General features: G+C 38.8%; 1 protein-coding gene across 8 annotated transcripts in view; it reads right to left on the bottom strand.

Annotated features, from left to right (window-relative positions):
* TNS3 (tensin 3) overlaps window positions 1-24,665 on the bottom strand; it is a 247,068-nt gene that overhangs the window by 115,813 nt on the left and 106,590 nt on the right. For all 8 annotated transcript variants that reach the window (XM_068674803.1, XM_068674806.1, XM_068674804.1 and 5 more), the window contains 3 exons: window positions 18,623-18,664; window positions 3,703-3,752; window positions 2,699-2,870 (listed from right to left, as the gene is read on the bottom strand). In XM_068674803.1, coding sequence (XP_068530904.1) covers window positions 2,699-2,870; window positions 3,703-3,752; window positions 18,623-18,664 — 264 coding nt within the window. The remainder of the gene's footprint in view (window positions 1-2,698; window positions 2,871-3,702; window positions 3,753-18,622; window positions 18,665-24,665) is intronic.

Here is a 24,665-nt window from a genome sequence, read left to right as displayed (position 1 = left end):
GAGTATAATGCAGGGCAAAGAGGAACGTGGCCAAAATATGACATGAGCTAAAATTAACAAATAGTTCCAACTAGGAAAACAACAGCAGCACACAAGCATTATCTTATCATTTACATAAGCAGGACCAAGTAAATGCACAGCATTTATATTGGCCTAACCAGTAACAAATGCTAACATATGCTAAAGCTGCAGGGTAATCACTGATTTATTTATTTATTTATTTTACAAATCTTCACAGTGGGTTTGAGGTTTTTTTTTGCTTTTCTAGAAGAACTGAACATGAATTTAGACAATAGTATTTACTACCTCATTCTTAATGTGTACACACATCTAACTAGAGTGAATTAATTTACAATAGTTTACTCTTCAAAGAACTCTGTTACCTTTCAGTCACTGTAGATACAAAAATACCACTGGAACACCCAAATACAGCAAGAGAGATAAGGTAACTTGTTCATTTATCACTGCTATAAATTAACATCAGGAAAACTGCTTTGATAATCGTAACTAATAAACACTGAAATAAAAATTCTCAAGTGACAAACTGATAAACAGACAAACTGGTAACATTTTGTTGTTGTTTCTTCTGAAAGCTAAAACTATCTGAACAATTGAGCACCACTCCTTTCCTACAAGCACAATGCATGGCAAACTTTTGTTAAAATAGCATGACAAATGTATTTCTGGTTTAATTGATTAAAACAGAAATATGATTAATTTATTTTTGCAAACTGAGTTTTTCAGTTGACAAAACGATTATGCCATTTAAACTGTTTATGTTTGCACTAATTATATTTTGAAAGTGCTGGTGAAAAACAGCATTCATTTGTAGCCAAGCCTTTGAATCTTGCATGAAAACATGCCTTCCTTTGCAACCAAGAGATCATTTTATTGGGGAATAAAAGGATGCTTTATTCTATCCACTAAATCTCTTTCTATGAAATGGCTGCTTTTTCAAACAAACACAGTTCTTTGGGTGTTCCATTCCCCCTTCTCTGTTCTCATTATTGACTATAGCAGCAACAATCTACTACGTACAAAAATCCAGAAAGAGAACAGCTAGATAAGAAACAACAAATGTTGATTTATAGTATAGCTTCTGCTAGCTCAGGCCCTGACCAAATGAAAGAAGAAAACTGTTCTCATCAGCTTCAGTAAGATTGCTTACTTGTAGGTGGTGGTTTTTCTGTTTTTCTTTTTTTCTTTTTTTTTAATGTTTCTTTTTTTTCAATTTGTTTGTTTGCTTTTTGCTGCTATACATATGTCTCTCAAGCAGATTTAAGGGATCTTTGAAACATGAGAAACAACAGATAAAGTTTAAAAATGAGATCTCTGGCTCTATAACCTGGATATGATTTTCCAGGTTATTTTGAAAATTTGCAGAAACGTTCTTGAACAGATGGAATCGAATTTTCTTTTGACCATGTCTGCAGATTTCCAAAGTACTGGGTACAGATTTTTTAAATAAATAATTAAACTCAGATCAAAACGTTGCAAGAGAAACTGACTGCAATCCCACTTAAAGAGAGGACATCTCCCCAACCTAATCTCTCTCACTTACCATATACACAGAAGATTTTTGTAATACAGTTATTTAATGAGATTTAACTCTAATGAGACTACAAGATTATTTCCCACATACCAAAAATATTTCTGTCATATGGGAAAGGCCACTCACAACAGGTGAATTGGAAACCATAAATCTTTACATCCAGGTTACCCTCACACTGTTAGTATATTGTACCTTACAAGCTACCAGCACTACGTGGAACGGAAGGAAGGGCAATAAGGTGGCATTCTGAGAACATCAGACAACATTGTAAGTATTACAGGTCTTGAGGACAACAGATAGTCCACAATACATCTATGACACCTCTGTTTGTGAGCAGAAGATAGTATATTTAAATTGTTAGGTGGACTCACTCTGTAAACCAATTTATGCAGTTAGTAAAGTTTATGCTCCTGAAGCTGTGGAAATTTGATTCTAATAGTTTAAGCATGCTGACTAAAAATAGAAGAAAAAAACGTAAATAAAATACTGGCCCTGTTCACATTCACAGAACAAGCTGAGACAATACATGTCATAGGTTACAGATATACTAGGGAAAAAACAGCACAGAAGTAACAGTTTGGATCATTACTTAAAAATATTCTGCACATAGAGCTCATTTGAGATTTGCTCACAATCTAATTTCCTACAGAAAACTAAATAGCAGGAAAAATGCATCTAAATCAAGTTAATGAGAAAGAGTTTGACCAAACAGACAAACTGTAACCCTATTACATATACCAGAGACAGCCCAGGCATGATGGTGAAAGACCATTAGATACCCAAGCTGAGGACCCTGATTTAACAGATGGCTAGGAAAGAAAAACACATTCTACATTGCAGCATATAGGTTTCTTAAAAGTATACTTTGGACAATTAAAACAGTATGTGCAATTGTTCTGTAGCATTTGAATACCTACGATCAAAATAGAGACTGCAGTGCCAACAGCAGAAAAGTATTTTTAATATCCCTATCCTTATCTAACAGATTATAACATTACTGAAAATTCTGTTCTTGCTTATAAAGCTGTAAAGGTGGACAAGAGTTTTTAGATGAATGACTTTTAGTTTATAATGGCACATGTAAACCTACAAGTGGTCTTCCTGCAGGACAGAAGAAGATGCAGCACTTAAGACAGACATACATACCAAGTAATTATCACCATGTTTGGATTTGAGCATTCGTGTTACATCTTGTAGATTGTGGAGATAAGTTTCCTCAGAACAGCTAGCAGGGAAAGATACAGCGATGATCCGTTCCGTGATGTAAGTGAGGTCAAGTTCATAGCCCTCCTCCATAATGTGTTCAAAGTCTGCACTTCTGTGAAGAAATTAGACATGGCAGTTCAGAAAAAAGCAGCAGAGTATATTAATGAGAAGAAATCACAACTTGGACTGATACAGTCAGCATTTCATGTTTGCAAAGCTTTCATTAAAATTACGATTTATTAAACATCTATAAAGGTCAAATTCTTAATTTTAGTATGTAAATAGAGGTAGCCAAAAATCAGAGTTCTTCATATCAAAACTATAATGAAAAAATCTCTACAACCAATAGTGTAGAAAAGCAGTAAGATGAATACAATTAACTTTCACAAACACTAGTGCAAGAAATGTGGGAGTTAAAACAAAGAAGAACAAAAACAAAAATCCCCACAACGTACAGATACTTATGGCTGCACAGGTCTCTTTCTGTAGAACTCTACAAATGCTTTACAAATTAGTAAATTCACCAGTGGTCTGTAAAATATTGCAGATAGATACCATCTTGAAAACTGTTCTGAGAAACACTGAGGTGAATCCAAAACCAGTCCCCAAACTGTAACAGACACTAATATAATACAAATAATTGTACAAGTACTATTATGTACAAATACTGTTTCCTTTACCTTCTGCTCCTTCCCCCAGTTGAGGGTGAAACCAGATACCTTACCTGATATCTATATCCTTCCTAATAGAATAATCAGAAGATGATAGTCACTAAGTTAAAAGTAAGCTCTTCAAATATGCTCAGCTTTTATCTCACAGAGGGATAGTAAAAATTAACTTTGCACAGCTGGACATGTCTCAGAGAAAGCTATCTCAAAAATCTAAACCACAAATAACACGACAGCACTTGACACTACTAAACCAAATATTAAAGGAATACCTACTGTGATCCCTTGTCACAACTGAAAGAGTTCTTCGAAACACTGCTGGAATTCTGGAACAAATAAAGCAGAGGGGTCAATCCAGTAGCTTTCTTGCTGCATTTATGTCAGTGTTCCTGCTTCCCTCCCGCCACCACCCTCCTTTACTATGTCCCTCCTGTGAAAAACTATTACAACAACAGGATAAGAGAGTAGCATCTTATGTTTTAATCACAACTGTAAACACTGTGGTTATGAACCAGGTTATGTCCAACTCTTCATACAGAACATACACAGATTCACTACTACCAGAAAAGTAATGGTTGTCTAACATCGTTGAAGTCTTTGGTAACTCTGCACTAAGATTAAAGTGGACATTCAACAGATTTCTCAGAAGCTGGAGCTTGAATTGATAATCATTTTGTCATTTCTTGTCAGAGGAAGCTGCTATGTGACTGCTCATTCAGATTAAACAGAGGTTTAGTCATAACATTTATCAGGAAAGGTAGAAGCAAAGGATAGATCTATGTGACCGACAAAGACCATGGAAGTAGAGGCAAAGATGTTCCCCTAATTCCTTTCTACTTACAAAAACAAAATTAACTGAAAAACATACTGAAAGCTTTCTCATGGATTTCAGTTTTTACCTATTGACTTATGGTAGCACTTGTGGTGTATTACCTATAGCCTTCACAATCCTAAGAAAGGATTGAATAAAAAGAAGCTGAAAATACCATGAAGTTTCCTTATTTTCTGTTGTTCTATTTAAGCAAAGACAAGAATTCATGGAACTGGGAACAAGCACTTCAGTGAGGCACACCTTTTGCAATCAGGTGTACTTGTTTAAAATTTGCCAGAACAGCTCAGTTCCAGAAATTCTGGAAGGAAACATGCCAGTCGTGTTTGTATGCATCCTAGCTTTTGATGTACAGTGCCACTGTGTGGAAAGTTTTAAGGCCTAGTACAAGTTTTAGTATATATCATCCACATAGCCAAAACAGACAGGGTTTATCAGTTTTCCAGCTCTTGCCCTTCTACTATATGAGCTTTTCTGTGCATTTTTCTGTGTAGTAAGTATAAATTCAGGGCAGGAAGATGGATGAGGTCTTTCTCTAATGGAGTTACTGATGCATGATATTAAAGTGAACTTCTGATTTTCTGTATAAAAAGATGTATCTAAATGTAAAATTTGTTGTTGATGCTTTTCTTATTACTATTTAGTGTAATATTGGCTGCCCGTTTTTCTGAAAACCTATTCTGGAAGGGTTTCTGTCCCCTCTAGGTTTCTCTGTTTCTCTCATTACATACAAAGGGAACTTAGGTGACGACGACACAAATAGACTGAGTCAATGGAGTCACTGAGACAGCTAAAATTAGGTGAGAGAAACTCTATCACTAAGGTTCATGGAGGAGAAAATTGTTACACTCTTTAATGCATAGTTACTCTTACTGAACAAAGGGGAGTACAGAAGTCATACTAAATTCTCCTAAAGCAAAATCACTTCAGTTCATGCTTCTGCTTAGACTTGCAGGACTGTTACTGGAATAAACTGAGTATATGTTTCAATACTTTCATAAGAGAATCAGTTGATAGGTATTCAGGTTTGCAGTCAGAAGGTTTAAGCGTTGCATGGTCTCAATAGCTGCAATACTCTCATCTGTCATTATTGGTTCTCTTTTACGCGAATACTTTGATTAAGCATAAGAAACTTCCCATAGTCTACAGATGGCACAGAGAACTACTAAATTTTAGTTAACCCTTCAAAGATTGTCTTGTACATTATATGGTGACTACTGTCGGCAAATGGACAAACAGTTGTTGGCTCTTGTTGACAAATGGACACAGTTAAGAACATTCCCCCTATTCTTCTGCATGTTCTCTAGGTTCTAGTCACTTCCTCCACTCCTCCATGTCTTGATGCTAGTGATGTATCCTTTTTTTTTTTTTTTTTTTTTACTTTTTTTCTTTCTACTAATTGTTTTGTTTACTAGTTGTTAATGACTACACCACTATCTTTTCCCCTCACAGAAAAAACATTTAGTAAAATCCAACAAGGAATCATAAGAATCATTTAGGTGGGAAAAAAACGTCTGATATCATCAAGTCCAACTGTTTACCCAGTACTGACAAGTCTACCACTAAACCGTGTCCCTAAGCATCATATCTACACGTCTTTTAAATATCTCCAGGGATGGTGACTCAACTACTTCCCTGGGCAGCCTGTTCCAATGCTTCACAACCCTTTCAGCAAATAATTTTTTCCTAACATCCAGTCTCAACCTCCCCTGCTGCAATTTGAAGACAAGAAGTAATGCATGGCATGTCAGAGAGGCAAAATGATTGCTGAAATACCTTTTTAAAGGTTTGGTGAAACACACACCATATATACACACACCTAAATGTGTTCTCAAACGCATGAAGAAGCTGTAAGAGCATTTCTTTCAAAAGACAATCTGTAAATGTGAGCCATATCCTTCCATGCTTCTGACTTAATTTAGGTTTAATAGCTAATTAAAACCAATCTTGAACTTATGTAACTGTCTTTAATTTTTCCATCATCTCTGTGCTATTTCAGGTTAATTTCACTAATACCAATGCATTCCTCTTCATTTAGAGCCAAAACACTATATATCTAACAGCAGAATACCAGTTTCACCAGGTACAGAATACAGATGCATAGGGCAGACCACACATAAAGGCAAAATCAACTCCATCCATGGCTAGCCCTGCAAGACAGCAAATAGAGGATAGCACCTCCCAGGATCAATGATCACAAAGAAATTCTTTCAAAACTAGATCTGATTTTCATTTTGTGTTGAGGAAAGGAACAAAAAATAATTGCTCAAAATGAGGTGTTTAATTACTCATGGATAAAAAATCAGAGTAGTAATGAGCATAGATCCAGTGGAAACAGCGTTTCTTCTGTTGCCAGTAGGGCAGACCACCTCAGCGTTATTTGTCCTTTGAGTTTTTCACATGTTGTTTTCCCCTGTTTCCCTAGGACTGCCTGGCAATGCAAACAATATAATCAGTCATTTGAGAGGTAGAGTTCTAAATAAAGAAAACTTCTTCATTTTACCTACTCATTCAATTTTAGTGACTTTTTAAATATATAACACACAGATCAATCCCAAATAATTACAATAAAAAGTTATCCCTAGTAAGTGAAAAGAACCTTTTGGTGAGATAAATTTAGCTAGGCATTCCACGAAAGCCAGAAGGGGGAAGCAATTGCTTTTCAAGTGACAACTGCCTTCTCTCCAGGCACAGAATGATTCTACTGGGGAACCAATTCTTTGTATATTACTGTATGTTACTGTCCTTTTCCAGTGAAAATGCAAGCCATCAAGCTCTTCCTTTTCACATTCTCCTTGCTCCTTTTATCATCTTTGGCACCTGCACCCAGTTGTGGGTTCAGTGCAGAGCCTGCTAGGCCAACTTTCTCAATAACGCAGTCCTCAGAAGAGACCACCCCAAGGACCACCAAAAATTTGACGCAGAAGCTAAGAAACAAGCCCATATTTGATTCTACATCATTTTCACCAGATCACAACAGTCATCAGAAGGTAAATGTCCCAGCATAGCTTTGCTCTACAGATTCAGAAAAAAAAAAAAAATCATTACACAGGTACAGTACAGGGCATCTGACATAGGTATGGCTGCAATGGTAGCATTGAGTTTCCAGACACTTTCTGCACTAGTCCAGAGCAGAAGGAACACAGAAATAACCTATAATAACCTAAAATAAAAAACAGAAAGAATAAGAAATAACCTTCCTGACAAGCCCACATCCCCTCCCTATGAAGAAAGTCTATGAAAAAAAGGTTGTCTCTCAAGAGAAAAAATGAGGATTATGAGGATTATAAAGTAAAAAAAAAAAATCATGGCTATAAAAAATGTTTTTAAAAAATAAAGCTGGATCTATATATGCCTATATGTATCTGTACATCCTTTCAAAATCTTGAATACAACTTTGATGAATAATAGCTGGATGATGATTAGTACACACTTCATAGGCTAAAACCCTCATTAGTAAAGTCTCAAAGAACAGACAGTTTATGGAAAGGCTAAATGGTGAAGGGTGATCAGTTTTGCCCGGATAAATTCATTTGTATAGTGTCAGTATAGCGCTTTACTATTTTTTATGCAGCAGTCTGGAAAAATCAAAAACCTATTGTGCAAACTGCTGGTGTCCAATACCAAAGCAGAACTAGACATGTGGGCCACATGTTGGGTCAGAAATACCAGATGTCACACTGATTTATCTGGTTTGAGATAAGGCAGTCTAAGGAATGAAAATTCAAATGACAAATCATTCAGTAGCCTTTTTCCAAGGCCATGCTTCTGGCACTGAAGAACAGTAATGCAATGTCTGCTTAAACGCAATCTCAGCAGAATACAAGAACTACTGGATTCAAGGACTGGGTTATTTTAAGCGGCTGATAGCTCTCCATGAACTACATGCAGTTCTGAGTAACAGCATTACTGAAAACTCATGCCTGCAGGACTGGATATGCATTCATCTAGTTTATCTTCTCTCTCAGGCATCTTCTTGGAGTGAGCACTAACAAGTGTAAGGAAGGGTCAATGAGCAGAAACTACAGCTATCAGAAATGTTAAGTGAAATGCAACTTAATGGATGATCTGTAACTTAAAGAATCAGGGCGCATTTTGGAAGAATGACAGACTTATTTGTGATATAAATATTTTATTTATTCCTATTTTTAATGTTGATATAAACACCAGGCAACTTGAATCTCTATATAAAATTAAATGCATTTTACATAGCTTTTAATTACCTCACAAAACTTTTCGCCACATAATTGTTTGAAATACCACCAGTTCAAAGAGCCAAAAATACAACTATTAATAGACAGATAATCAAGAGAACTGAATGCATTTTCACAGAGTCACAGAATGGTATGGGTTGAAAGGGACCTTAAAGATCATCTAGTTCCAATCCCTTGCTCAAAGCCCTATCCAGCCTGGCCTTAAACACTTCCAGGGATGGGGCATCCACAGCCTCTCTGGGCAACCTGTTCCAGTGCCTCACCACTCTCACTGTGAAGAATTTCTTTCTTATATCTAATCTAAACTTACCCTTTTTTAGTTTATAGGCATTATTCCTTGTCCTATCAGTACCTCCCCAGCTTTCCTGTAGGCCCCCACACTCCCTTTAGGTATTGGAAGCCTGCTATAAGGTCTCCCTGGAACCTTCTCTTCTCCAGGCTGAACAAAGCCAACTTTCTCAGCCTCTCTTCACAGAAGTGCTCCAGCTCCTTGATCATCTTTGTGGCCCTCTAGACTCATTCTAATACTTTCATGTCCTTCCTGTGCTGCGGGCCCCAGAGCTGAATGCAGTCCTCCACGTGGGGTCTCACAAGAGCAGAGTAGAGGCAGAGAATCACCTCCCCAGCCCTGCTGGCCATTCTTCTTTTGATGTACCCCAGCATACAGTTGGTTTTGTGGTCTGCAAGAGCACATTGCTGACTTATGTTGAGCTTCCCGTCAACCAACACCCCAGGTCCTTCTCCTGAGGACTGCTTTCAATCCATTCTCTGCCCAGCCTGTATTTCTGATTGGGATTGCCCCAGCTCACATGCAGAACTTTGCACTTGGCCTTGTTCAACTTCATGAGGTTTCACACAGGCCCTCCTCTCAAGTCTGTCAAAGTCCCTCTGGATGGCATCCCTTCCCTCTAGTGTATCGACCACAATACGCAGCTTGGTGTCATCAGCAAACTTGCTGAGGGTGCACGCAATCCCATTGTTCTTGTCCCACAGAGATGTTAAATAGTGCTGGTCCCAATACTGACTCCTTAAGAACACCACCCGTCACTAATCACCACTTGGTGAATGAGTTGTTGACCACAACACTTTGAGTGAAATCATCCAGCGAATTCCTTATGCACTGAGTTGTCCATCCATTAAAGCTATGTCTCTCCAATGTCAAGTCAAGGATATCACAGGGGTCAGCGTCAAATGCTTTGCACAAGTCCAGGTAGATGATGTCAGTTGCTCTTCCCCTATACACCAGTGCTTGTAACCCCATCACAGAAGGCCAGATTTGTCAGGCACTATCCTCCCTTAGTGAAGCTATGTTGACTTTTACCAGTCACCTCCTGATTTTCCATATGCCTTAGCATAGTTTCCAGAAGGATCTGTTTCATGATCTTGGCAGGAAAAAAGATGAGACTGACTGGCCTGTAGTTCCACAGGTATGTGGAACTTTTTCTCCTTTTTAAAGGAGAAATGTATTTATTGAATTTAAATTTTATTATTTTTCAATTTATTTATATTTATTATTTATTAAACAATACATTTAAAATGTATCCTTTTTCTCCTTTCTAAAAGGGGGTCATGTTTCCCCTTTTCCAGTCAGTGGAAACTTCATCAGATTGCCACTTCTCAAATATGATGGACACTGGCTTAGCAACTTCATCCATCAGTTCCCTCAGGACCCTTGGATGCATTTCTTCAGGTCCCATGGACTTGTGCACCTTCAGGTTCCTTAGATGGTCTCATACCTGATCTCCTCCTACACTGGGAGGTCCATAGCTCTTCTAGTCCCTGACTTTTTCTTCTGGTGCTTAGGCTATGTGGTTAGAGCTCTTGTTGGTGAAGAATGAGGCAAAATAGTCATTAAGTACTTCAGCCTTGTCCACATCCCAGGTGACCAGGTCTCCTATTTCCTTCCAGAGAGGGCCCACAATTCCCACAGTCTTCCTTTTATCACTGATGTACCTAGAGAAAATTTTCTTATTGCCTTTGATGTCCCTGGCCAAATTTAACTCATGAGGATGGACTTTAGCTTTCATAAGCTGATCCCTGGCTGCTTGGGCAATGGCTCTGTATCCCTCCCAGGCTACACGTCCTTGTTTCCACTCTCTGGAGGCCTTCTTTTTCTGATTAAGCTTGGTCAGGAGCTTGTTGTTCATCCATGCAGGTCTCCTGGCATTTTTGACGGATTTCCTCTTTGCTGGAATGCATCACTCCTCACTGCTGTCAGGATCCTGAACTCCACCATTTCATGATCACTGCAGCCAAGGCTGCCTTTGACATTCATATTCCCCACCAACCCATGCTTGTTGGTGAGAATGAGATCCAGAACAGCATCTCTCCTCGTTGGTTCCTCTGTCAAACCTATTTTAACAAAGTTATCTATTTTAACAAAGTTTATGATAATATATTATATGATTATATGACAATATAATATGATAATATTGTATGATAATAAATGATATAATATGATAATATGGTATGATAATAAGTTTATGATAACAAAGTTTATGATAATATTTTCATTCTCTAACCATTCTCAAGTTCTCTAGCCTGTTCTAAGACATAATGCAACAGTTCTGTACACTTTGGGGTACTGAAGACAGGACAATGAAGTACACCAATCATGGGCTGTTCCATGATTGACTCCTACTGTCACAGTAGTTGCTTTCAGAAGCTACATGGAAACATATCGTTAGATGTCTTGCATGAGAATTAAAATTTGCATAATCTTTTGTCTTCTGGTTTTAGAATGATTCCTAACGTGAGAAATTAAAAAAAATATGTATTGTGAATATAAATGGTTCTCTGTTACTATATTCCTGCAGGAAATGTTAAAATAAATAAGACTTTGTTATAATTGATTCTCTGAAGACAAGTTTTTTAATTTCTACTGCAAATAGCTTTTTGGCTGTACACCTTATTTTTGTTCTGTATACTGCATTCTGTAAAAGTAATCTGTTCACCTGTATAGTATAAAAGAGTCAAGACAGATGTGCCCCCTGCAAGCAAGCAGCAGTGTCTGCAGAAGTTACAAATCCCAGCTTGCTCTCTCCCTGCTAAAAACCAGCTTGACTTTTAATCAATCACGGGAGTCATTTTGCTCCCATGATTCTTCCCCTAAACACAGCAGTCAAGATAGGCCAGGCTGCCCTAAACAAGTTAACTATGGGACTCTGTAATTGAGTTTTTGGGCACTTGTATTTGGAATTCCCTCTGCCAGTTTGATGCACTAACAAAAAGTCAACCAGGGCAGGAAGACCGTTTTCCAACTCATTTAGGTTCAGAAGAATGGCTCTGCCCAAAGCCTCAAAGATCCTTGTATAACTGGGTCTTCAATCCATCTTTTTCACTTCTCTGAAAATTTGAAATTCATAGCAAAGAAAAGGCACAGAAAAAAAAATTGTTTCTACTAAGGGAACTTCAAGTGAAAATACTGAACGTGCCCAAGTTCCATATTCAAGTAAAAATGAGGCACAACTTATGTTTATATTACATGGCCAAACAGCCCAAAACTCCCACACAGGCACAAACAGTAAGGGGGAAAAGAACACAGGAGAATAGAAGTTGGGAATGACAAAGACTATCAAAAGGAAGTCTTTCGCCAAAGCCTGGGGTGTCCTTACAGAACCACTTCATCCCTCTGCTGACTTTAAAGGAAAGACGTGTTGCATGGGTGGAGCTGAGTAAGACAGCCCTGTCTGCTCCCTGCATTAACAACCAGTGCACGTAAGAAAACTCAATGGGTGATGGTAGTAGGAGACTCTTTTTCTGGAAGGTAAAGAGACACCCAGGCACCCATTTGCCTATTTGATCTGCTCTTGAGAGAAGTCTGCTGTTCATCAGGGGCCCATATCAGGGATGTCACCAAGAGACCATCAAACCTTGTACAGCCTCAGGACTATTACCCACTGCTGCTTTTTCACATGGGCACCAGTGATGCAGCCAGGTGATTGCAGAAGTTGTGGGTGTTGCATCCCTGGAGGTGTTTAATGTCAGATATCCTTGTCCATGGCGGGGGGGGTGGAATTAGATGATCTTTAAGGTCCCTTCCAACCCAAACCATTCTATGGTTCTATGATTTTACCTTACACACAATTTTACAGCTACACATATTTCTATTTGAAATCCATAGTACTTCTGAACCCTTAGTTCTACAATGTCAAGATTAACTGTTCATACTGAACTTTGTGAAGTTAGCAACTAGCCCTAACCCCTTCTATGTAATACACAATACTACAGAGAAACCTGCTTAGGTTAGTTAGTCATGTCAACACTGGAATGTAGCCAGGATACACAGCAGCCTCTTTCAAGTCATTCCAAAATCGTTAGTGATTTGCATGTGCCTTGCAACATTGCGACTTTTATTTTAATGGATAACTAATAAGCGTGCATAAAACCATCAGAAAAGTTAAATAACAATTGGAATGTCTCACTATAAGCATTTCAGGAAAAGGGATAGCAATTTTTTTATTTGGGAGTAGTTTTTAAAACAGCTGGGCTAGCTGGACATTTCTGAGTAGATGGTGGGAGTCTTTCATACAAAGAATGCTTCAGCAACTCATCTCTTACAAATGACAAATATTGCTTGGCACCGGAAAGAGCAAAGGGAAAGGAATTCACAGATCCAACATGATGAGTCTGCAAAACTGTTTGCAGTGTGTTCCTGTTGTTCTTGCTAAAAGCTGCAAAGCTCTGACTCTGGCATAGTAAATTCTCTACACCAGCTAGACACTCTTAATCAGTATCGAGCTATGAGACATTTTCCAAATGCCTCAAAATATTACCATTTTTTGATAACAACAACTGCACTGTGTTTCTTACTCCTCAGCAGAAGGTTTGGTATGTTAGCCTGAATGAAAAGGAGCTGACTAACGGTAATGAACAATAAAGTTAAAATTCAGGTAACTCTTACATTACAGATGTCCTTGAAGCAGCATCATACTAGCAACAATACACACATTGATTACATTTATCTGTAGGTATGATCTTTTTCCTAAGCTGTTAACATACAGTTGTCTTCTGTGGTTAATACATACTGCCTGGTAGCAATGAATGATCTTTCCAAAAAATATTCCTAAGTCTCCAGTGAGATTCAAAATGTTTTGGTTTCTCTTCCCAACCTTTAGCCTCTTATTTTTCTCCTTTGCTCGTTATTTCAACTTCCTGCTTTTCTCATTCAGGAACACGCTGTGCACTAATTCAATGCAAAGAAGGCCAGAGTTTCTCTTTTAAGAGCTAATCAAGATACAGACCTCATTTCTGACAAATGTAATTTATTTCACACTCTTCTCTGTTGCCCCGTTTCCCCCTTTTATGCAGGAAGAGTCTCACACTTCCATGTTCTCTGTTTGTTTTTTTTTTTTATTTAAATTTTACTCTTTTTGAGTTAATTTCAGATCAGTATGCTCAGGCTGCAAATGCATGAAACTGCTGGCACACAGCAGTGCCGAGACACAGCACCAGTCTGCAGGCTCCTCCAAAGGCAGATGACAATGGTCTGTTTTGTGAGCCTAAGAGATCTAGGTGAGTTTGATCTCACCAGGAAGCAATGTGCATATCTCCCTTAATACAGACCATTATGTCAAAACTAGAAAATGCACAGCACTATATTATATGTTATTGTATTAGTTAAAACAAAAAAGTGATGCAAAATACAGACAGCTCATTGTATCTGCTGACAACAGATGAACGTAGGTCACAATGCTGCTCATAGGTAACTCAATAATAAGGTTACTCAGAGGGAATATCTAAAAGGCTAGATCAACAAGATGGAATTCACCCAGCAAGGGAATCATCCAGCAATCACTCAGAAAGAAAATTCACTAACACTTCGATACTGTCATTTACTATTTTGGGAACCAGAGAAGCAGAAGTTTTTCAGAAGAAAGCTAGCAATCACAAGGTGTTTTGCTGTTCTCCCTTCCTGAGGCTGTGTGACACTGGGAATACAGAAAAAGCCATTCCTCTTCCAGGGAAAATGCATTTGACAAATTTCTTTTACAAAGACAGACCATATTGCTACTTCCATCACCTCTCCTTAGATTAATTTAAAGCCGCTGCAAAGATGACTTCTATACAACTTGTAAGGAACCCCTTAGCTTGCATACAGAGAAAGCAGAAAAGATAGCAAAGGTAGCTTTGCAAGCCTTACGTAGCTAGATTTACTTCCCCAAGGAAGTAAAAGTCCATATAGCAAGAAGTGAGTTCTACACACTTCACCATCCCTCTTCCATGACATTGCCCATATGTAAACTTTTACCCAAGGCACAGTTCTACTCTTACAGCTGCTTCACATAGCTCTCTACAAGACCAAAGTTCCACTGCAAACATAAGGGAAACTTACTATGTCTGTATTTAAGTATTATCATGTTGAGTATTATGTAAGGAATTTACCTCAACTGACTGAAATAATACATGTGTTCCAGCTCTGGTTGTAGCACAGCTTCATAATTACTTCAGAGGTTTGAACAAGTTTCCTGAATGAATACTATCCACAGGCAATTCAATTAAGCACAGCAGACAAAACAGGGTATGCAACAAGTAATGTAAATTACTACATTAATTTACACCTACTACATTAAGGATGAGGCTCTGCAGAATTCCTGTACAGCATGGCTCAATGACTCTTAACACAAAGTTCCTGTATGTGTGCTCTATTTCCTAATTCTCTAAAAACAACAGTGGTATCTACAGTGGAAAGAAAAGAATGTGGTGGCAGAAGAACAGATCAGAAGTAGATCTCCTGAGTTTGTCTGACCTTGCTGAAGATGCAAACTGAATCAGATATTCATCCATAACTTAGCCCTTTACTAACAGAAAATTACATGTGCTGATGGACAGAATTCTTGGAAAGAGACAAATCACTTCTGTCAGCCTTTAGTTGAAACAAGAAGCCTTGTTTTCTTGGTTTTAATATGTCAATATTACAATGTAACAAAATTTTGGCTCTGACACTATCTAGAATTCAAGCCCAAACCTCTATGTTTATGTTTACACAGCTTTCCTGTCAAGCAGTAGGGGCTGCCGTTAGAAATATTTTTTAGTAGCCACATTGCTGGGAGAAAGCAATATAACTTTTCTTTCCTGGACCAGATGTTATGAAACAAGATGGAAAGGAGATGAAAGAACAAAGAAACACCAGAGCCAAAGAAGGCTCAGATGGGTTAAAGCAGTCTCTTTCAATTTCATTAATACAACAAAAAGAAGAACAAGAATGTGTGATGTTTTCACACTGTTGGCTAGCTAAGATAAGCTCTTTTACAACCATTCTCTTCCTCCCCCTCCTCAAAGAAACAGGGGGAGAAAATATGATGAAAAAACACCTCATGGGTTGAGATAAGGACAGGGATATCACTCAGCAATTAACCATTACAGGCAAAACAGACTCTGCATATGGAGACTAATATAATTTACTGTCTATTACTATCAGACCAGAACAGTGAGAACTAAAAGCAAACTAAAAACAGGTTCCCTCCCCCTATCTTCCCACTTCTACTTTCTCCCCAAGTGGCACAGGGGTACAGGAAGGGGATTTGTGGTCAATCCATAACACTGTCTCAGCTGCTCCTTCCTCCTCACCCTGTTCCCCTGCTTCAGTGTGGGGTCCCTCCCACAGGATGCAGTCCTTCCTGAACTGATCTTGTGTGGGCTTCCCACAGACTGCAGTTCTTGAAAAACTGCTCTAATATGGGTCCGTACCATGGGGTCCATCCATCAGGAGCACACTGCTCCAATCTGGGTCCCCAATGTACAGCAGCTCCACCAGACCTCCTGCTCCACACCAGGCTTGTTTCTCTCACATTTTGTCACTCCACTCTCCCAGCTGCTGTTGTGCAGCTATTTTTTCCTTTCTTAAATATGTTCTCACAAAGGCACAACTAGCATCGCTCAACTTTGACCAGTGGCAGGAGGGAGCTGCAGGGTGTGAGCTACAGTCATGGATCACAGAACCAGAGCTGCAACAGCCCCATCAAGGCACCACCTGCATCTTGCCACTAACACACAGCTTGCCACTAAGACTGTCTTCAAAATTGCTAGCTGTGCATGAGCTACCACATGTACAGAAAAAAAAAAAAAGGGAGGAGAAACATCTTCGCTTGTCTAGTAAGCTACCACTACAAAGAGAAAGCTCCAGTGTGTTCAGATGTAAAAAAATTAAGCTAACAACTTCCTACTAAAAACAACAACAACAAAAAAGATTTTCCTCACAATATGTCTCATTATTTTGCTTCACATTTCTTACATTAGAAACAGCTATCAAAAACAATTATTCACATGCATGTAACAAAGAAGTTCGTTCTGTTCTGATTTTTTTTTTTTTTAGGTGATTTGTCTAAAAAGAGGAACAAAGCAAATAGACAAAATTTTGTCACTAGGTATTTTAGCTGTTTTCAATAAATATGACCTAGTAACTTGAAGATTACTGCAACTTTACAAGAAAACACTGGATAATAGTATGCATCCAGTGTGGATAGAGAATACTTTGGCTGTACAAAAAACATTATTGCCACCCTAAATAAACAAACTATACTACTAACAACAAAGTCTTTGTGATGGTTTCCTGCCTACATAGGTAGTCAAGGATCAGAATTCTTCACAGTATGCAAAGAGCGACACCAGAAGAAGCCTGCAGCACTGAACCACAGATGACACTGGAAAAAAGTGCAACATGCAAGACAAACACAGTGAAATAGATGCTCATTTATTGCGGTAGAGCGCTGCTCTAATGATCAATTGGTGAAGGCCACATGTCTTTTAAGTCTTTACCCTTGCTCCTTTTTAAATGCCAACTTCAACTTACAGCGGTGAATCAAATACCTGCATCACAGTTAACAGATAGTTAACTATAGTTATCTACCATGATTTATTTCAGGATCAGAGAAACCTGGCATCTCTGATAAAACATAACTGCAAAGGTTCTCAAAAAGACCTTTGTTCCTTCCTTGTTTTACTTATTTCACAGAAATTGTGCTAGAAATATATTCATACGTGATACCAGTATTAAAATATTGAATAATTCCCATTCGCAGAATTTTCTACATCACTTAGAAGGTAGAACTTAGAACTTAGAATAGAACTTAGGTTCTATTGCACTACAGTTTATATATTTACTATTTCTTGTACCACTGGAACTACACCAGCAATAATAACAAAGAGTTGGTAAAGAACATCTAATTTGTTTTGTAAATAGCGTGGCACATTTGAACAAATAAATGCAAAAAGATTGATTACATATTGACCACAATAGAAGGACTTTAAACTGTTCTTGCTGAAAAAAAGCCTCTTGAATTCCTGAACCCCTCTAAAAGTGACCAGTCTACAAACATTTTAGTATTTCTCTTTAATTCTCCTCTGCTTGACTTAGATAAAGGAACTGTTATGGTTTTGGTTTGGATACAGTTAATTTTCTTTGTAAAAGCTTGTATGATTCCATGCTTTGGATTTTTGATGACAATAGCAGTGATAACAGAACAATGTTTTTTGTTGTTGCAGAGCAGTGCTTGAACAGAGTCAAGGACTTCTCTATTTCTCATGCTGTCCTGCCAGTTGCTGGGAGGAGAGACACCCAGGACCAGGACAAACTGACCAAAGGGATATTCCATACCGTATGACATCATGCTCTGCAATAAAAGCTGGGGTAAAGAAGGAGGAAGGGAGCACTTTCAGAGTGATGGCATTTATCTTCTCAAGAAACCATTATGCGTGATGAGCCTGCTTTCCTGGAAGTGGCTGGATATCTCCTTGCTGATGGGAAGTGGCAAATGAATTCCTTGTTTTGTTTTGTTTGCATGTGCAGCTGTTACTTTACATAGTTAACTTCTTTATCTCAGCCCATGAGTTTTCTCAGATTTATTTACCTGTCTGATTCTCTCCCTTATCCCACCTGGGGACAGTAAGAAAGCAGCTGTGTGGTACTTGGCTGCCTGCCATGCTCGAACCACAACAAGATCACAAAGTTCATTTCATTGTTCATGCATAAAATGGGGGAGGTGGGGAAGAGAGCACATAAGGAATACCAGAGACAATTTACACAGTGTAGAAGCCAAAGAGCATGCCCTGAAAAGAGCTAGCATTTAACACTTTGTAAGGATGTAATAAAACAAGCAATAACAAAAAGGAAAATAGCAGGCCAAGCAAAAGAAAAATAAATAAAATTACTTACAGTTCTGGTTACATGACTTTTAAAGGCCTCGAAGTTGTTTTCCTGCAAAATGAGAAAAATGCACAAAATGGACTTTATTTTTCCAGATAGCTAAAATATAAGAAATCTCCTTCTAACATATTCACACAATTAAAAAAAATAAATGAATCATTCAGAAGTACACACACATTCTACAGCATTAACAACCAAACTATCTTTCAAACAGATATGGAAAACAAATTGATTTTACATCATCAGATGTAAAATTCAGATTAACATCATCAGATGTTAATTCAGATTTTGTAAACCAACATTCTGAGGGTGCTTTACTCCAAGTTACAGAATACACAGAGAAAGCTATGCTGTGCATTCCCTCTTTTATTTTTTTCCAATTTCTCATTCTATGCTTTTTGATGGAAAAGAACACTTGTGTGGGTTATTGATAAAGTGAATTATCTTGGCTCAGTCTTTAAGTACAATGTAAAATCTGTTTGCAGATTTAAAACACATTAAGTTTTATCTGTTGAAATTTAAGGCAAACCTTTTAAGAAGTTTAGCCAATCCGCTAATAGGAAAATCTAACTGGAAAAAAATAATCACCAGAAGTACAACCATCAGTACATGCTTTTTTAATTATGACTCTCCAATTGGCATGAAATTAACATAATGGAATAGGGAAGTACATTGGCAAGATCAGGTAAAAAGACCTCAAGTCTTGCTTTAGACTTCAACAAGGGCAAGATTTGGCATTTCATAAAAGCAAATAACCTAGATTAGGGATTTCATCATTCAGTATCATGTGAGAACAACAGAACTATTTCACCTTGAAAAACACTCAGCCAAATGAAGTAACACTGGAACTAAATTGGTGCTATATAAAACTGCACCAAACTTCAGTGTGTTCTGTTCCACACGTCTAGAAAGAGAGGCTACTGTGCATAAAGCAATATATAATGTTTAACAACTTCGAAATATTACTTCAAAAGACAATTTCAAAATCTGTGAGAAAAAAAAAAATTCACTCAGAAGACACTGAAGCATTCAAACTGCCAAGACAGGTTGTGGATGCCCCACAGAATGGTTCGAGTTGGAAGACATGTTAAAGTTCATGTAGTTTCACCCCCAACCCCTCCATGGGGGATGCCTACCACTAAATCAGGTTGTGAACGTCCTCTGGTTTGCACAGGTCCACCACTCAAGTCTGTCAAGGTCCCTCTGCATGGCATCCCTTTCCTCCAGTGTATCAACCACACCACAAACCTCGGTATCATCAGCAAATTTTAGGTTCCTTAGATGGTCTCAAACCTGATCTTCTCCTACAGATCATTCCTCCAGTCCCTGCCCCTTTGTCCTCTGGGACTTGGGCTATGTGGGTAGAGCACTTGCCAGTGAATACTGTGGCAAAAGAGCTGTTCAGTACCTCAGCCTCTCTGTGTCAGCTGTAACCAGATCTCCTGTTTCCTTCAGGAGAGAGTCCACATTTCCCCTAAACTTCCTTTTATCACTGACATATTTATAGAAGACCTTGGCCAGATTCAATTCTATCTGGGCTTCTGTTTTTCTAACTTACTCTCTGGATGCTCAATGTCTCTGTATCCCTCCCATGTTATCTACTCTTGCCTCCACCCTCTGTACATTTCCTTTCCATTAGTGCAGCCAGGAGCAACTTGTTCATCCATGCAGGCCTCCTGGCATTTCTCCCTGACTTACTGCTGGGATGCATCGATCCTGAGCTTGGAGGAGGTGATCCTTGAATATTAACCAGCTTTCTTAGGCTCCTCTTTCCTCCACAGATTTGTCCTATGGTACTCTACCAAGCAAATCCCTCAAAAAGGCTGAAGCCTGCTCTTCCAAGGTCCAGGTCTGTGAGCTTGCTGTGTAGGTATGTAGGTAAGAAGGGAGGAAGGGAGGAAGTCATATCATGTGTCTAAGAGCATTGTCCAAAAGCTTCTTGAACTCTGGTAGGCTCAGTGCCATGACCGCTCCCTTGGGGTTCCAGCATAGCATAGAATCAATATAGAATATCCCGAGTTGGAAGGGACCCATAAGGATCATCAAGACCAACTCCTGGCACCACACAGGTCTACCCAAAATTTTAGCCACCATGTGGCTAAGCGCAAAGTCCAAACACTCCTTAAACTCCAACAGGCTTGGTGCAGTGACTACTTCCCTGGGGAGCCTGTTGCAGTGTGCAACCACCCTCTCGGTGAAGAACCCCTTCCTGATGTCTAGCCTGAACCTCTCCCGCCTCAGCTTGAAACCATTCCTGTGGGTCCTATCACTGATGACTAAGGAGAATAGATCAGTGCCTGACCCTCCACTCCCCCTCACGAGGTAGCTGTAGACTGCAATGAGGTCTCCCCTCAGCCTCCTCTTTTCGTATTTTCCTCTTTTTTACATCAAGTTTTCACTTCTTATCCTAAACTCCTCTGAAGTGTTGCAGAATGCCAATTTAACAGCTGATTTTTTTTTTTCCAGAGATGACTACATTTTATTTTAGCAGTGGATGAAGTGATCCCTGTTCTGTATAAAATTTCTATGTGAATTTCTCAACCTTGAGAAACTATTTCTGGACTCTGGAGGATAAAGATGCAGATGGAATGTTAGTTGTAATGGTAAAGCTGTTATTACAGCTGCGGTCTAGCTGACTGCAATTTGTAACAGGATAACAGGATCCTGAAGCCTGAGGTACCCTTGCAGAACAACTTCACTGCTCTGTGGACTGAAGAGGAAGGATTCATTATATCATGAGAGACACTGGCCCTGACACTAAGCCAGCTTGATCTTCTCCCTGTATAACAATTAGTGCAATCAAGAAAAGGCGATCAAGAAAAAGTAATAGTTTTAGGTGACTCTCTTCTCATTTGCCAGCCAGAACCACTCTCAGGAGAGGTATGTTGCCTACTAGTGACTTTGCCAAGAGACTACTGAAACTTGTACAGCCCACAGACTATTCCGTCCAATGCTCTTATTTCACGTGGGCACGAACACCACTGTCAAAGAGCAGTCCAAAGTATGTCATGAAGGAATACAGAGCCCTCAGAGCTGCTGTAGGAGGCTCTAGATCACAGGTGATCTTCTCTTTAATCTTGCTGGTCAAAGGAAAAGGCTTCGAAAGGACCAGCTGAATCCAGCAAATCAACGACTGGTTGTGGAATGGGTGTCATATTCAGGGATTTGACTTTTTAGACCATGGGACCCTGAGGAACCTGGTCTACTGGGGACTGATGGGACTCATCCGTCAGAGGGGGGGAAGAGCATCTTTGGCTACAGTTTTTTCAAGCTGGTGAAGAGAGCTTTAAACTAAAGTTGCTGGGGAAGGGGAACTCAACCCGCCCAACTTTTATTGGCAAGCATCAGCACTAGATGCCCAGGATTCTTCCCCTCTCAAGAGACCCCACCTAGAGTACTGCATCAAGTTCTAGACTACCCATCACAAGAAAGACATGGACTTGGACCAGGTCCAGAGGAGGGCCAGCAAAATTATGAGAGGACTGAAATACCTCTCCTGTGAAGAGAGGCTGAGAGAGTTGGGATTATTTAGCTTAGAGAATAGAAGGTTCTGGGGAGGCCTTATTGCGGCCTTTCAATAGAGGGGGCCTACAAGAAAAGACAGGGAGAGACTCTTTGTCAGGGACTGTAGTAATAGGACAAGTGGTAACAGTTTTACACTAAAAGATGGTCATTTTAAACTAATCATATGAAATCATTTACTACAATGGTGGTTAGATACTGGAACAGGTTGCCCAGTGAAGCTGTGCATGCTCCATCCCTGGCAGTGTTCAAGGTCAGATGGGCTGGGGCTTTGAGGGTGCCCCTGCCCACAGCAGGGGGGCTAGAACCAGATGTTGTACAAAACAGTCAATGATTCTTTCTGCTGAACCACCTTGTCGACCAACTTAAGGACAGTGAAGTAACTGACAGCTTGGTAGATGTTAAAAATAAAATTTCAAGCAGCACATACACACTCAGGAACATGTTTTCCCATCCTAGGAATACCGGCATTTGCCCAAGATGGGTACCCCAGCGTATGTGTTGACAAGTACTCCAACATACTCACATGGCCACACAACTCCCCCATGCAGACATCAGTAGCATTACCAACTGAAAGTGTGACTCCAAGACCTGCTGCAAGAACAATGCTTTGACACAGAGCTGCAGCTTTTCAATTGTCAACTGTTTTTTTTGGCAGATCACTGATGTTCATTTTTTCCCTCACAAAGATTCCACCACAGCAAGGAAAAGAAAATAAACTCCTATCTAACAAAAAAAGCAAAATCTTATGATCTTAAAAACTCAATGCCAAAACTGTGAAAGTCCTCCCCCTCCTTCCCACATCTTCCTATTCCAATTTTCTCCATATAATTCGACAGGACTTGAGTCCTATTCATTTCAGGTACACCATTTCCAGTTCCTCAGTTCTTTCCCACTCAGAAAACATGGTGCAATAGGCAAAAGACCTGCACCATCACATGGAAAACATGACTGCAAGCTAAAGTACCTCATTAGGTCTCGTTTTGTTATTAATGTGAAAACATTAACATAAAGCAAATTAGATCAAGATGACTTCTGACGTAACAGTGAACTAAAATTGAATGGCATCCTAGAGACTGAACATTAGTTAAGCAATGAACAAACATGACCCACTGCTATATGATAAAATAATTGGACAAAGCATCATAATTTAACATAGAGGATCATACTCATTTGCTTCACAGTTCTGTCTGAAAACAGGGAGTCCATGCATAGCTGTGCTTTTTAAAATTAATGAATATTAGAAAATTTAATTTTGAAATTAATTGTACTGAATTTGTTGTTTCCTTCTGAAAGACAGATTACCAGTCCTCCATTGTGCTGTGGTACTCAGTCGTACAGAAACAAAGAAAAAAAAAAATATATATATATGTATATATATATAAATGTTTGGCTGGAATGCTCTTCAGGGATGTCTACCCTTCTTTCATTTTACATATTCCAATGTAGACAAAGCATTTTCAAAGATTAATTAAAAGCAGACTTACAAGGGACATGAGATCTGTCACTCTCACGACAAACCACATGTGAAACAAGAAAATTATGCAGAACAGAACAAACCTACTCTGGAGCATGCATTTTCCTTTTACAGCATTGTCAAACACAACCTATTTGCTGCTTAGTAAAGTCAAACAAACTTGAAAAGTTTCTATGACAACTTAAAACTAATGACACTGAGGAGTTTGAAACACAGATAACACATTTAATTTCCCTGTAGCTGAAATAAAGCTGGGAAGGAAGAAAGACGCGTATTATGCCTTGCAAGAACATCATGCTGCTGGATTTAGCTGGCATGGTGTATAACATCACATTTCTGGAAAGCAGATGGTTCTGCTCTCCCGGAGTACCATATTCAGCAGGAAGGTTAGGAATCAGTTTGGAGAAAATAAGCAAGCAAGCAAGCAAGCAACATGCACTCTCCCTCCTGGCAAACGTAATGACTGGTTTTTGAATCTCATATACAGTGCACAGCTCAAATCAGAAGTACTACTTTTAATTATTTTTTGATATATTTTTTTTTTTGTATTCAGTCTGATTCTTTGTCCCTTTTACAGCTAATATATTTATGAACAAGTCATTGACTGCCCTTTAAACTTCTTTTTTTTATCCCCTACTTTGCAGACCCATGTGGTCCATGGTCTTAAACTAATAAGCACCTGAAACATAAGAATAAAAAATAAAAACCATATAAATGCAAGATAGAGTTGCCCACATCAAACCCTTCTGGAGATCCATAAATTCAAAAACATTTGAAAAATAATCAAGTCAAGTGCTTCAATTCAGACAGCAGCTCACAGGTTTTGTCACAAAGGTGTCTCATCAGTCCCTGCTTCTGCTTCCTATGGCACTGGGAGAATATGGCACCAACGAATCAAGAAAAATAAAAAGCTTATTAGTTAACAAATCTGAAAGAAAGGAAGAAAAATCTCAGCTCAAATCTTAATAAGGCAACACTGAATAGCAAGAAAAAGCCATGTTTAAAAAAAAATCACTGCACCTTTGCTTACTCATCGGTTCAGCAAAGCTATAT

This window comes from Anas acuta, chromosome 2, assembly GCF_963932015.1.
Source record: "Anas acuta chromosome 2, bAnaAcu1.1, whole genome shotgun sequence".
Classification (NCBI taxonomy): domain Eukaryota; kingdom Metazoa; phylum Chordata; class Aves; order Anseriformes; family Anatidae; genus Anas; species Anas acuta.
The sequence above is the reverse complement of the archived record's forward strand: the minus strand, read 5'-3'. Positions and strand labels throughout refer to the sequence as shown.